Here is a 12,816-nt window from a genome sequence, read left to right on the forward strand (position 1 = left end):
TGGTGCGGGACATGTGGCTGGCACATTGCTGGGCTGACTTTGCTTGAACGAGCCAGTCGTCCAGGTAAGGGTAGACGTGTATGTGCTGCCTCCGTAGATGTGCCGCCACAGTAGCTAGGCACTTTGTAAACACCCTTGGTGCCGTTGTCACGCCGAAGGGAAGGACTCTGAACTGGTAGTGCTGCCCTTGAACAGTGAACCTGAGGTATTTTTTGTGTGATGGGTGAATGGGTATGTGGAAATACGCATCCTTGAGGTCCAGTGTGGCCAGAAAGTCTCCCTGCTTGAGCAGCGGGAGGACTTGCTGTAGAGTGAGCATGTGAAAATGCTCGGAAAGAATGTATCTGTTTAGGGGTCTCAGGTCTAATATAGGTCTGAGTGACCCGTCCTTTTTCGGTATTAAAAAGTACAGGGAGTACACCCCCGTACCTTGCTCTTGGACGGGTACGACCTCTATTGCGCCTTTTAGAAGCATACTGTGCACCTCCTGCTGTAAGAGCGTTAAGTGCTCTGAGGACATAGGACAGTTTTTTGGAGATATTGTGGGTGGAGTGGTGGTTAGTTCTAGACAGTAACCGTATTTGACAATATCTTTGACCCACCTGTCCGTGGTGATGGAGTTCCACGTGGACAGGAACCTTTGTAGCCTTCCCCCGACAGGTGTTATGTGGTCGGGAGGAAGGGAGAGGGCGTCACTGCTTGTTCTTGGGGGAGGACCTGGTGTTGCCGTAGCCGCGTCCTCTGCCCTTTGTACTGGAGCCACGATATCCACCCCGGGTGTTTTTATCGTAGGTGGTTTGGGTATTGCCTTTGTTGTATGTCTGCTGTGACCCCTGCCCTCTACCTGCTCCCCTATTTCCGGGGCGACGAAAGGAGCTGCTCCGAAAGGACTGAGTCTGGAGAGCCCCCATGGACTTTGCAGTGTCTGTGTCCTTCTTTATTTTCTCAAGGGCCGTGTCAACCTCCGGCCCGAATAAATAGTCGGGGTTGACAGGTTGGTTCAGTATATAATTTTGCACCTCAGGTTTGAACCCGGAGATTCGCAACCAGGCATGTCGTCGCAGCAGGACACTTGTGTTTATGGCCCTGGCCGCCGTGTCTGCGGCATCTAGTGCACACTTGATGGAAGCATTTGTGAGTAGCTGTCCCTCTCTAATAAGAATTTCTGCACCTTCTTTGAACTGGTCAGGGAGATGTTGGAGTAGTTACTCCATTGTATCATAGTGCGCTCTATCGTAGCGAGCGAGGAGCGCTTGAGTGTTGGCTATGCGCCATATGTTGGCAGCCTGTGCGGCAACTCGCTTGCCAGAGGTCTCTAAAATCTTGGACTCTTTGTCCGGGGGAGGAGCGTCACCTGTTGATTGCGAGTGTGCCCTCTTGCGAGCATTCGCAACGACAATGGAGTCGAGAGGTAATTGGCCTCTGATGTAAGTAGGGTCCCCAGGTGCTGATCTGTACTTTTTGTCGATCCTGGGGTTTATCACCCGTGCCCTGGTGGGTTCCTTGAAGATGTCCTTGGCTGGTTTGAGGACTCCTTTCAGCATGGGCAGAGTCTTTACATGCCTTTCCGAGGAAGCGAAAGTGTCCATAAGGAAGTTGTCTTCCACGGTGTCAGAGTGAAGCTGCACGTCATGATTATTTGCAGCACGTTCAATAAGAGCGTTGAACGCTGCAGTGTCCTCTGTCGGAGATGTTTTCGCTCCATAGAGTTGAGGGTCCTGTGCATCTAGAGGTGCACTGGGGTCTGCAGGGTCGCCCCAAGTTTGATCAGGGTCCTGTTGGTCATCAGGGTCCATGTCTCCGTGGTAAGGGACTTGGTCATCCATATAGTCTGCCAACGCATCCGTGTCGGAGTGTGTGGGAGAGAATAATAGTGGGTCTTGGTAGGGCGAGTCGAAAGATTCGCAAAGCACAGGTTCTGAGTCCACAGGCAGCTTTCTCTTTAGTGGGATCCTGAAAGGGTCCAAGGGTGGCTCTGAAGTTATCCTCCGGTCATGGATAACCATCCTGCCGGTGTTGGCGTCGATGTAACATGACGGAGACGTCTCAGCAGGTGTAACCGTGGTGTGTGTGACCCATGTCCTGAGTTGGAACATTTTCGGGATCGTGGATGGCGGCAGGCCAAAGGTTATGTTGGCTGGCGCCGAAGAGGCTGTTTGAGCTTGTAGTGGGCCGGAGCCCGATGTGTCCTGGAGGACCGCTTGGGTTTTGCTGCTTTGTGCCGCAACGGTTCGCGCGTGAAGCGCTTTCGAGGCCTTAGCGCCCACCAGGTTTGTAGAGGCGTCCGTGGACTTTTTCGGCGCCATCGGGTCGAGGGGCGGAAATGGCCGTCGACGTCTTCGATGCAGGAGGCTTCGGTGTTGCCGTGGAAGCGACGTGAGACGCAGCAGGTGGTATGACCTTTGGTTTAGGAGTCGATGGCGTCGGCGCCGAGAGCCGAGCAGGTTTGATGGCCCCGAGGGCCTTTTTCCGAACGCCGACTCCGGCGTCGGCCGCTTCAAGTTCGGCACCGAAGTCTCGCTTGGTGCGCTCGGTGCCGATGTGTGTCGCTGGCGTCGAAGGTGTGGAAGGCCTCGATCCGACTAGCGCCACTTTCGGTTTCGGTTTCATTTGTACCGGTGCAGCTTTCGGTTTGGTAGAAGGGAAACCAGCCGGTGTAGGTAATAATGGCTGCCGCTGAACGTCCGAGGCCGGGCCCGAGGGCGGGGCCGAAGAACCGTGGGATAGGTCTCGGGTAAGGCCCAAAGGCGATCCCTCGACCGGAGCCATAGACTGTGGCACTGGGCCCTCGTCAGTCTGAACGGGTAGGCCTTGCTCGTCATTGGAGCTACTCTCTTCGGCCCCTAAGGCCTCATCGTCGTCTCCTACCTCGGCGTTGTCTTCATCTCTGCGAAAGAGTGATTCGTTGACGTCGTCCGAACCGGAGTCATGTTCGGAACCGGGATTGGAGGGCAGGATTTCCAACTCCTCGACATCTTCGGCGTTGAAGATGTCTGCCGGGGCCGGTGCCGCGTGCTGCGCTTCGAGTCTCGCCGCTCGACGATTCCGTAGAGTCTTCTTGGAACGGAACCGGGCACAGGCCATGCATGTCGATTCGTCGTGGTCCGGCGACAAGCATTTGTTGCACACCGGGTGGACGTCGATATGGGGATATTTCGCATTGCATACCGGGCACCTCTTGAATGGTGTCCTCGACTCCATCGTCGGTGTCGTCGATGGTCAGGTAAAAAGCGAAAAGTTGTTTCCGAAGTTAGTAAGCTAACAGGTAGGGTCGAAACCGATCGAGTGAACAGTACCGACGCGAACTAAAGGCCTTTTGGCCTCGACTAACTTTTTCCTAACTGGAGTTAAGATAGCACATCCGAACCCAATGGCGGATGGAGAGGATGCCCATGCGCACTGTAGTTCAGGGGAGGAGCCACCTATCCAAGGATACTTCGAAGACTCTTCCAGGACAACAACGTGCAAACATCCGGACCCAACACTAGGCGGCGATCTATGCACAGATATGAATTCAGCAGCCCACATGCCTCGAACTTATCATTTTATGCTTCTACTCCTCACACTGCTTCAAAGCAGTGGGGCGACGCTCCTCCGCCATAGCAGAGGAGCCGCTACTGCAAAGGAAGGCTGATCCTAAGGGGTTTGAGCCTTGTCAAGCCAACCTACATGGTACAATTCACTGTTTAACTTGTGGGTATTGGATGCAAAAGAATAGCGAATCTCAAAATCCAGATCAGAGAGAGTGTATGGTTTCTAGAATTAGATCAGAAGGTGGAAGAGGAGATTATAGCCTACTTCTTGTACCAAGTCACAAAGGCATATGAATAACCAGCAGTCATTTTCTCCGACAGGCTGGACAACTCTACCTAAGCCCCGACTCCCGAGGCTTGCTTTCATCAATACGCACTGAAGGTAAACAGAAGGTAAAGTTCGTCAACTCCACAAATTCTGAAGCTGTGCAAATGTAACTAGAGAAAAATCTAAAAATCCGCTCTACCGACGGAAATCAAGATGGATAATTGGGCACAATCTCAAGGATCCAAGTTTCAGAACTACCTGAAGCAGTTGACATTTATCACCAAGGAATCACATTCCATCAACTGCAAACCAAAGATGAAGCAGAGTGCATCACAAATACTCTCAAAATAAAGATCTGCGCGACTCCACAACAAAGTGGGGACCTGGATTTGGTCCTCTTTGGCTTCTACAGAAATATTGTGTGTTGTCATATGCAATCACTTGAGAGGTCCCTGCCATGGTCATAATAGACTGGGTAGTGAATGCCGCAATCCCCAACATCTCTTTGTGGGCTCTTAGGTTACCAACTCTGGCCTCACGAAAGACGAAAATAGAAAGCCAACCAGAAAATCAGCCACAAACAGGAGAGCACCTGTTTCCCATCACCTGTTCCCCATCTAAGTAGGTGACTGCATCCTGGCACAAGACAGTCAGATAGAAAGCAAGCTCAGAATGACCTAGGAGCTGCAGTCATTAATTATAACTCAGAGGAGTTAACAATGGCTTTTAATAATGACATATCGGTTTGTACTGCTTTGATTTTAGCAGTATGGTATTAATTCTTCAATCCAAAAGTAGTAAGACAGTAGGTGGTTTTAAATCCCCGATTCCACTCCTGGATCACATTTTGCCTGCTTGCCACTTCCTGGTTGCTCCATATTAATACTGCCATTTTAGTTGATAGTTTAGCAGCTCTCTTTAATTTGGAAGCAAGGCGGCTATTTAGAGATGCTGCTTGCATGTCTGTGCAGTTTCTAAGAAATCTGACAAAATCTTTAGTAGGTCCTCGTTTTTTTAGGTAAGTAAGGCCGCAACAACTGTGCTTTGGTTTGAGGAAGAGATATTTATATACAATTGATGGCTCTTAATAATTGCTTTCCATTTGCATTGTTTCAATTTAGCGATTTCAATTTTAATTCTCTTTTTCAGAATTAGTAACAGAGTCAGGAGGTTTTTCATCTCCAATCCCACTCCAATTCCATTTTGCATGTAGGTCACTTCCTGGTTGCTCCATTTTAATTCTGCAATCCTGGGTATCGGTCTAGCTGCTGGCTTAAATTTGGAAGCAAGGCAGTTATTCAGAAAGTTTCAATGGAGTGCAAAAGACAAGCCCGAATGCACCCGTTTGCACCAGTCCACATCCAGCAGCTAGAGATGCTGCTATGCATAGAGCAACTTATCAGTTAATCAAATATTAAAATACACTATTTCAGAGAAGCCAGAGTTATGTTACTGGGCTAATGGGAAGGTCTCACTGGAAACAATTCTGCAGCCTTGCTATGAGAACTGAGCATATTAACAAATGTTATGCAGCACGCAGTTTCTCTCTTGGATCATTTGAAAAAGAAAGAGGACTTCAGCAATAACCACTTAGTCTCGAATCTAACGCCAGAAGTAATAACCGGTCTTAAAGGAGAATTTCTGAATGACTAGTCAGTATACCGGATAGTTGGACTAGATTGCTTTGCAAACAGAACTGTGACTTAAGGATGATAAATGGATGATTTTAAATGAATTAGTCCTCTCAGACTATCAAATAATTTAGGTGTGTGAAGAAGAGGGGCAGTGGTCTAGCTATGTTCATTAAACAATTCCTAAGAAGTGAGAAATTGATTATGGTTGTGCAGCATATTTCAGTTTCCTATTTATGGGATGAAACACCCCCTGCCGTACATATAGGATTTTGTAAGTGAACAAGGAGTTCCATAACCATATAGAGAAATGAGGCTGGAAGGCCTAGTTCCTTTATAAGGTCAAGGAACTCCAAGGTGCCTTGCAATATCATTATCATGTATGCCAGTGAGTACTTTATTCCATATAATACATTGCCACACCATCACCTTTTCCAAAAGCCACTTAAAACCTTGGTGCGTAGGTCTTTCCTATGAAAGTGTGAGCAAGCTTGCAAAGATAAAGAATAAAAATTACACTTCTAGTGCAAAGTTAACACATTAAAAACCAGTTAGTTATTTGTTGCAAACAGATATGAGAAACAGTTCAATACAAGTCAGTTAAAAAAAAATCTGCTCTAGCTCCGAATGTGTAGAAACATTCAGAAAGAGTCTAGTTTTTCTCTATCTAAGAATGCAAAAAGTGAACATGTTCACTCTGCTTATCATTGTAAGCTAAAAAGTAAAGCAGAAGAAATAAAAACATTTTGTTTTCATTGCTTTAAACAACTGCTTCAATTACGCTCCCTTTTCCCAATGATCCTTTGCCATTTAACAAGGGAAGGTTATAGGGGTTCAAATTAAAGGTTGTTGGAGGTCCCTCTCTGGTCTTGCAAGTCAACTTAGTGAGAATAGTAGTATTACTAAGAGCTGTTGCCTTATTTCTCTACAGCAAGCACACAACAGATGTTTTGGTATCTCAATCTAGTTTCATTTTGGAGAAACATGATGGGGGTAGGTACTGGTGTGCAACCCAGAATAGATGCACTTGGATATATACTGATTATACCATGTGTCAATGGTATGTACAGCACATGAATTAGGTAGTGTAACCTATCCGTGTAGCACCAAAGCTAATTAAACTTACTAAGATATGAATAACACCTGTCCAAAACATTATGGTGCAATTAGTGGTAAAGAGGGTTATATATAACTTCACAAGTCTTATTACCCTCAACCTCAATTTCCATTTGCAATACACTTTATAGTAGACACCTTACCATCTTCTTCTTGTAAAACAAGGACAACATCGGATTGCTGGAGGGAAATTTCATCTGTCTGTTTTGCAAAATAGGCTTTTGTGATCTCCACCTGACGCAGACCTAGAATTGAGAAAGAAGATGGGAATCTTGAGAAAAACTCTAGATCACAAAGAGCTTTTTACAAGTTGGATGTGGGTCACAGGATGACAAGAAGATTGCACCCGAGAGACAGGCTAGATGCAGGGGCAGCGTTTGTACTATGGTGATGGTATCCATGTCACAACCTCTGTTAGTTGTCCTTTAATCAAACTTATGTATCCCCAATATAACACTCCATTCCTCTTTTAGGACATGATTTTACTACAGGAAAGTTACATTTTTGAACAATGCAGGGGACCATGAAGTTTGCTTTTGGCCTTGTTAACTTGGTGTTGTCACGCCTGCCGGTCCCCCTCAATGCAGCATAGACACCTAATATTGACCTGGTCTACTGTTTGTAAAACTACAAATAAACAAAATAAATGTATTGTAGGTGTCACATGGTTAAATAGACCAACAACAAATGAACAGACTATGCTACAGAGACAGAGTGATTTTTCAAGACACTTTTCAAACCTCCTGCTTTAAATAATTCCCCATGGAAATACTTGTAAATACTCAAAGCTTGCACTTCAACTAAACTGGTTTAACTTGTAACATTTTAGATTTGTGGCAATTGTACAAAAACCTGTTTCTCAAACTACTCTACAAAGTATTATATTTGATTCATTTGTGTGTGTGACCTGGATTACTGCACTTTCTCTATATTGTCTTGGATACATCACTCTGACGTAAGCATTATAGGGTCGCAAATCCCTAAGACCACTGCACCAGCTGCTGATTTCATTGTTCTCCCACACCCCTGGTGTGTGTCCTGACCAGGTGACTCATATCTGAGCTCCCTATAGGGCTATTTAAATGATTTGCATCAGAGTGAATTGTTTACAGCAGAGTACTAGAACTGACTGTGTTACTCCTTTTTAGAGTGGATGACTAATGTCACTATAGCACGTTCATGACATTAGTAAGGGCTGGCAGCATGCACTGGTATAGTTGTGGTATACAGGCCTTTTTACCTTCACCCCATTTCAGGAGCGAGGAAAGTGCATCCTTTTGTATGAATCTCCAAATTCTTTTGCTGGAAAAATTGACTCTGTCCATTTGGAGTTTGTTGACCTGTTACACCCAGTGCACAACATCAGGGCATCTTTTTAAGAAACCCTAACTGCTGTAAGATGAAGCTGCAGCCCACACATGGCAAAGGAAACCTGTTCACATGCTTAAAACCCTACGTTAAAACAAAGCAAAGTTCTATAAAAGTAGCATTTTGAAGCACACAAGTCCTAAGAGCACAGCCCCTGGGGTACTATTCCCATTTGCAAACTAGGGATGTTCAATTTGCAAGCCGACTGAACTGCAAACGCAATTTGCAATATAACCTATGTATTAATAAGTTGCATCACAAATTATAAATTTGCGAGGGGTCACAAATTGATCTGCCTATTGACTATTAAATAGGCTTGTCTCAGTTTCCAACCTACAGTAATTGGCTGTTCAAGCAGGGATGGAGGCCTACAAAGGACATCATACCTGCGTCCCTGCATCTGCATTCCCAAACAGAAAAATAAGGTACTTAGAAGCAACCTTTGCTATGAGGGGAGCTTCCCCTTAATGAATCAGATACAACCACCTTTGCAATTTCAGAATCTGATCAATGTTTTGTGACCACTATACATTCCTATCCGAATCACATTTAGCGGGGGGGCCCCCTTTCACACCTTCTTCGATTTTCAATTCGGACAGGGTTGCAGAAGTCCTTCTACGAATTGTTAAGATGTTTTAGACTATCAACAGGGCCTGTGTAAACAGGAAAAAGATATTTTGCTGTTACACATCCTGCGTGGTTCACAGAATTTGGGAACGTAACATACCTTCGAGCATTAGGACTATAATATGTAAAAGTGTGGCATGTCAAATATTGGAACTGGCACGTCCTTAAGGTAACAAAACTGAAAGTGAAATGTATGTGTAGGGTGCAGTGGTCTTTCCTCATTGCAAAGGCCTTCTGAAGAATAAAAGTTATATTTTTCATAAGTGGACTTAGAAAAGAGCTAGATAATTTATTGTCATGCCATTGTATTATTTATTTAAAAAAATCCAATTAATTGGTAAATACGGACATCTGGTTCACGATTAACTTGAAAAACATTGTGTAATCACAACCCAGACAGACCCCAGACACTTTCCTAGCTGCCAGATGGGCTCCTAATACCCAAGGAGGTGACCTAGGCTCAGAACCAGCCTGGTTTTATTTTATAAGACAGCAAAGCCAAGCTGCTTCATTATAACAGAACCCCTGAAAGAGAACACAATATTCTACACAGCGTCCTCTTATTTTTTAACACCCCCAGTGTAAGCAATTTGGTTATTAGTTGTGCAGTATCAGAGTCCTGCGCATGTAATAGGTCCATAATTGTCTCCTTACTGGGAATCAAGTACCCCATTGTAGCACTTGACTCTCTCACGGTAGCAAAGCACTGCAGTCCACGGCCAACTAATTGTTGGCTAATAATCTCCATTCACTGGCACATAAAACCGCACTCAATAAATGATTGTCGAGTCAGTCCCTTTGTTTGGAAAAGGAACAATACATTTATTGTGTGCACACTACTAAGTACTAGGCATTAATATATACACCAGGTAGATGAAAATACCCTTGTTGACTTTCTCAAATCACATTTGACTACTAGTGGGTCATGACCACGATAAACACGATACCCCACCCCAAACATGATCATCACAATATATTTGTGGGTGCCATTTTAAATAGAGCAGGTATATAGGCTTTGTCAAGGCACCACATCAATAAAGGCAAGTCTTTTGGGTTTTAAGGTAGGGTAATCATATTAATTTATTAGGCCAGCCTATTGACTTTGTCAAGGGATCACCATATTAAAGCATAGGGCACGCCTATTGGTTTTGCAAAGGTGTCACCACATTAAAACAGACATGATTCACCCTTGAAGTCATTCATGTTTGGATTTATCCTTAAAATCAACTGCATCAGTACCCATACTTAAACATAAGTATTGAAACTTTATCAATGATCGTTGTAAGTAAAGTATTTAAAATAAAGCATTTTCAAAGCAATCACAAACATGTGTCAGAATCCCTTATTAACCACTTCAGGCCATATAATGCAGCCATAGAACTTATCACTTGTGGTCCCTGTGCTTAAGAGCTTCAGAACAAAAGTTCAACTCCGGTAGTGTTTAAATACTAGTTAACTTATTTTGAGGCTTATCATTTGATTGCCCCTAGAAACTTATGGTGGGTTTTCGCAAAATGTCCTGTGGGGTTGGGAGCAGCCGATGCAACGTTTGCAGGCCCTAAAAACACGTGTTACTTTTTGGTGCTATTCCTGCCCTCCTTGTGGCACTACGGGGAAGTAAATCAGGTTAATGAAGCCCTCACAGGGCGTTATGGGGTGCTTCTCTCAGAAGCAGTCCATAACTAATGAGTGGCTTTGCTGCTTTCACTTGTGGCCTCACTCTGTGGTGTTTTTTGTTTTGTTTTTAAGTGCCCCAGTAGCAACAGGGTTTTGTTAGAAACAAAACCCATTTTGTGAGTCAGAACTGTATTTCTGACTCGCAAAATGGGTTCTGTGACTATTTCCAAATTGCTATTAGGAGAGGGTATGAAACGGGTGTTGCCTTCTAAGTACAAGTCGCACTGACATGTATTAATGGCTAATGGAGTGATGCAACTCAAGATACCAACCATTGATCAGACGCAGAGTTGGGGTGGTATCTGATTCGCAAAGGGAAAGATGTTCCAATGGACAATTTACAATGCAAGTTCCTTGTATTCACAAACAGGTTGGTGTGCAATCTGCACATTCCGGTTTGCACCCAAGCAGCTTTGCACATCTAGGTTTTCCACCCAAACAGTCTGGCCCATGAAGGCATGACCCAAAATATTCACTCATTCCTAGCTGCTACCAGGAGTGAGAAGGAAGAGCTCAAAGGTTCCCCTGAGTGTAGGAAAGTGGGTTTATGTTGCAGTAACCCCCCCCCACTTGTTTTGCCTGATAACTGATGCACTTTTCCTTGGTGTGCCCTGGGTCCCTGCCAATCAGGTTCCCAGGGCCTGTGTTCTTTCCACAAAAACTAACCCAATTGGCATCTCTGGCCACAGGTCAGCCCCATTACCAGGTATCCAGGGCACTGTGACCAGAGAAGACCCCTAAGGGCTACAGCACGTCTTGTGCCACCTTTAGAGGCCCTGTACCCTGACACACACCAACACCCACACACACACACATATACTGCCTTTGCAGACTGAGTGTCTGGGTGCAGAAACAAAACCAAGAGTCGACATGGCACACATCCCTGTGTGCCATGCTCACAAAACACTGCCCTGGCATACCTCAGTCACCCCTCCAGCTGGGTGCGCTATGCCAGTGGTGTGGGTACAAGGGCATGAGCCCTGTACCCCTACAGTACCCAGGTCCATTCCTGGGCACTGTAAGTGCAGTGCTGCCTTTAAGAGTATATGGTGCTGGGAAGTAGTCATCACGAACTCTACAGCACCATGATGTCTACACTGAAGACTGAGAAGTTTGAATCAAACTTCTCAGCACATTAAACCCACACGGATGCCAGTGTGGGATTTAATGAAAAATGCATGACAGAGGGCATCGTAGAGATGCCCCCTGTAACTAACTAATAACCAGCGTCCTGACTGAGAGGCTGCCTAGGCTGCCACCCAGCAGACATGTTGCTGGACCCCTGGGCAGAGAGCCATCCGCTCTCGTGGGTGGGCCTGCAACAATGCACATCCAGGGCGAGGTGCTAGTTCCCCTCTCCCAGGATGGGCAGGGGAAGCTTCAAAGGCATGCCGCCTTTGTGAGCTTCTCCAGGCCACTTGCTGTACTCAGCAACTGGCCCCCACCGGTTCCGACCCCCTCTGGCGGGAAAACCCAAGGGAGGAAAGGGGGTGTGCCAGCCTCTGCCAACCCCACCCCTCAGGTGGGGGAGGCGAGGTGAAGCACAACCCCGGGCTCTCGCCATCTTGAAGATGGTGAGCCCTACCCAATCAGGACTAGGTTCCTGCCCCCCTCCCACAGGAGAGTGGCAGGCTAGGGGGTGTACCCACCCCGGGAAGGGACCCATTGGTCCCTGACCTCTACCTAACTGTAAAACCCTAAATTTAGTATTTAGGGGCACCCTGAACCTTCCTTCCTCAGATCCCGAATCCGAAACAAGAAACAAGAACAAGAAGAAAGAAGACCTGCCGTGAAGCTCCTAACAAGAGGACGACACCAACTGACTTGGCCCCAGCCCTACAGGCCTGTCGACCCTCGAACTTGCTCCTGCTGAAACCCGGCATCTCCAGTGGTCAGCAACCTCGGAGGACCCGACTGCCTTGCTCATCTACCAAGACTGGGACTCCCACGAGCAGTGGTCCTGCTCAACAAGCAGCAACCCCTGGCACCAGCCAGGAACCGCGAATCCAGCACACTCTGCACCCGCCTAACCCGGCCTGTGCCTGAGTGGACAAAGACCACCAGGACGTTCCCCCGGTGACTGTGACCCAGAATCCAGCACCCAAGGACCCTCCTCGATGCTCCGGACGACACCTGCAGCCTCAGAAACAGGGACCCCTCCAACCGCGACCAGCAGAGGGTAAGATTTCCAGACGCGAAAAGATACCCCTGAACCCGGCGCCCAGCGGCCCCCTGGGCCCAGCTCCTGGGAGCCTACCTAACCTACAGCTTCCCAACTTACCTCTCGAAGTGGTGGTCACACCTGAAGAATCTCCATCCCCGAGCTTGCAGCCTTTGTTCGTCTTGTAGCTTCTCCCTTGAAATCCATTGAGTGCCCGACGGCTCAAAAGCACCCTGCACCCAGCCGCCCGAGTGCCCCTGGGAGTGCAACATCTATCCTATTTTACTTCCCCACTTGCCCTGTGTAAGTGATCAGGAGCCCAGCTCCCACAGCCGCGTGGCCTGCTTGCTAGCAGTCACATACCAAAGGCCCCCTGCCCGCCATAGGCTAACATTGGGCCTAACGCTCTCTGCACCCGGCTGCCCCTGTGCCGCT

At 46.9% G+C, this 12,816-nt stretch overlaps 1 protein-coding gene across 3 annotated transcripts in view; it reads right to left on the reverse strand.

Annotated features, from left to right (window-relative positions):
* Positions 1–12,816, reverse strand: part of ARHGEF16 (Rho guanine nucleotide exchange factor 16) — a 267,432-nt gene that overhangs the window by 13,817 nt on the left and 240,799 nt on the right. For all 3 annotated transcript variants that reach the window (XM_085609144.1, XM_085609149.1, XM_085609136.1), the window contains exon 14: positions 6,692–6,793. In XM_085609144.1, the coding sequence (XP_085465270.1) occupies positions 6,692–6,793 (102 nt within the window). The remainder of the gene's footprint in view (positions 1–6,691; positions 6,794–12,816) is intronic.

This window comes from Triturus cristatus, chromosome 1_2 (genome assembly GCF_964204655.1).
Source record: "Triturus cristatus chromosome 1_2, aTriCri1.1, whole genome shotgun sequence".
Taxonomy (NCBI): domain Eukaryota; kingdom Metazoa; phylum Chordata; class Amphibia; order Caudata; family Salamandridae; genus Triturus; species Triturus cristatus.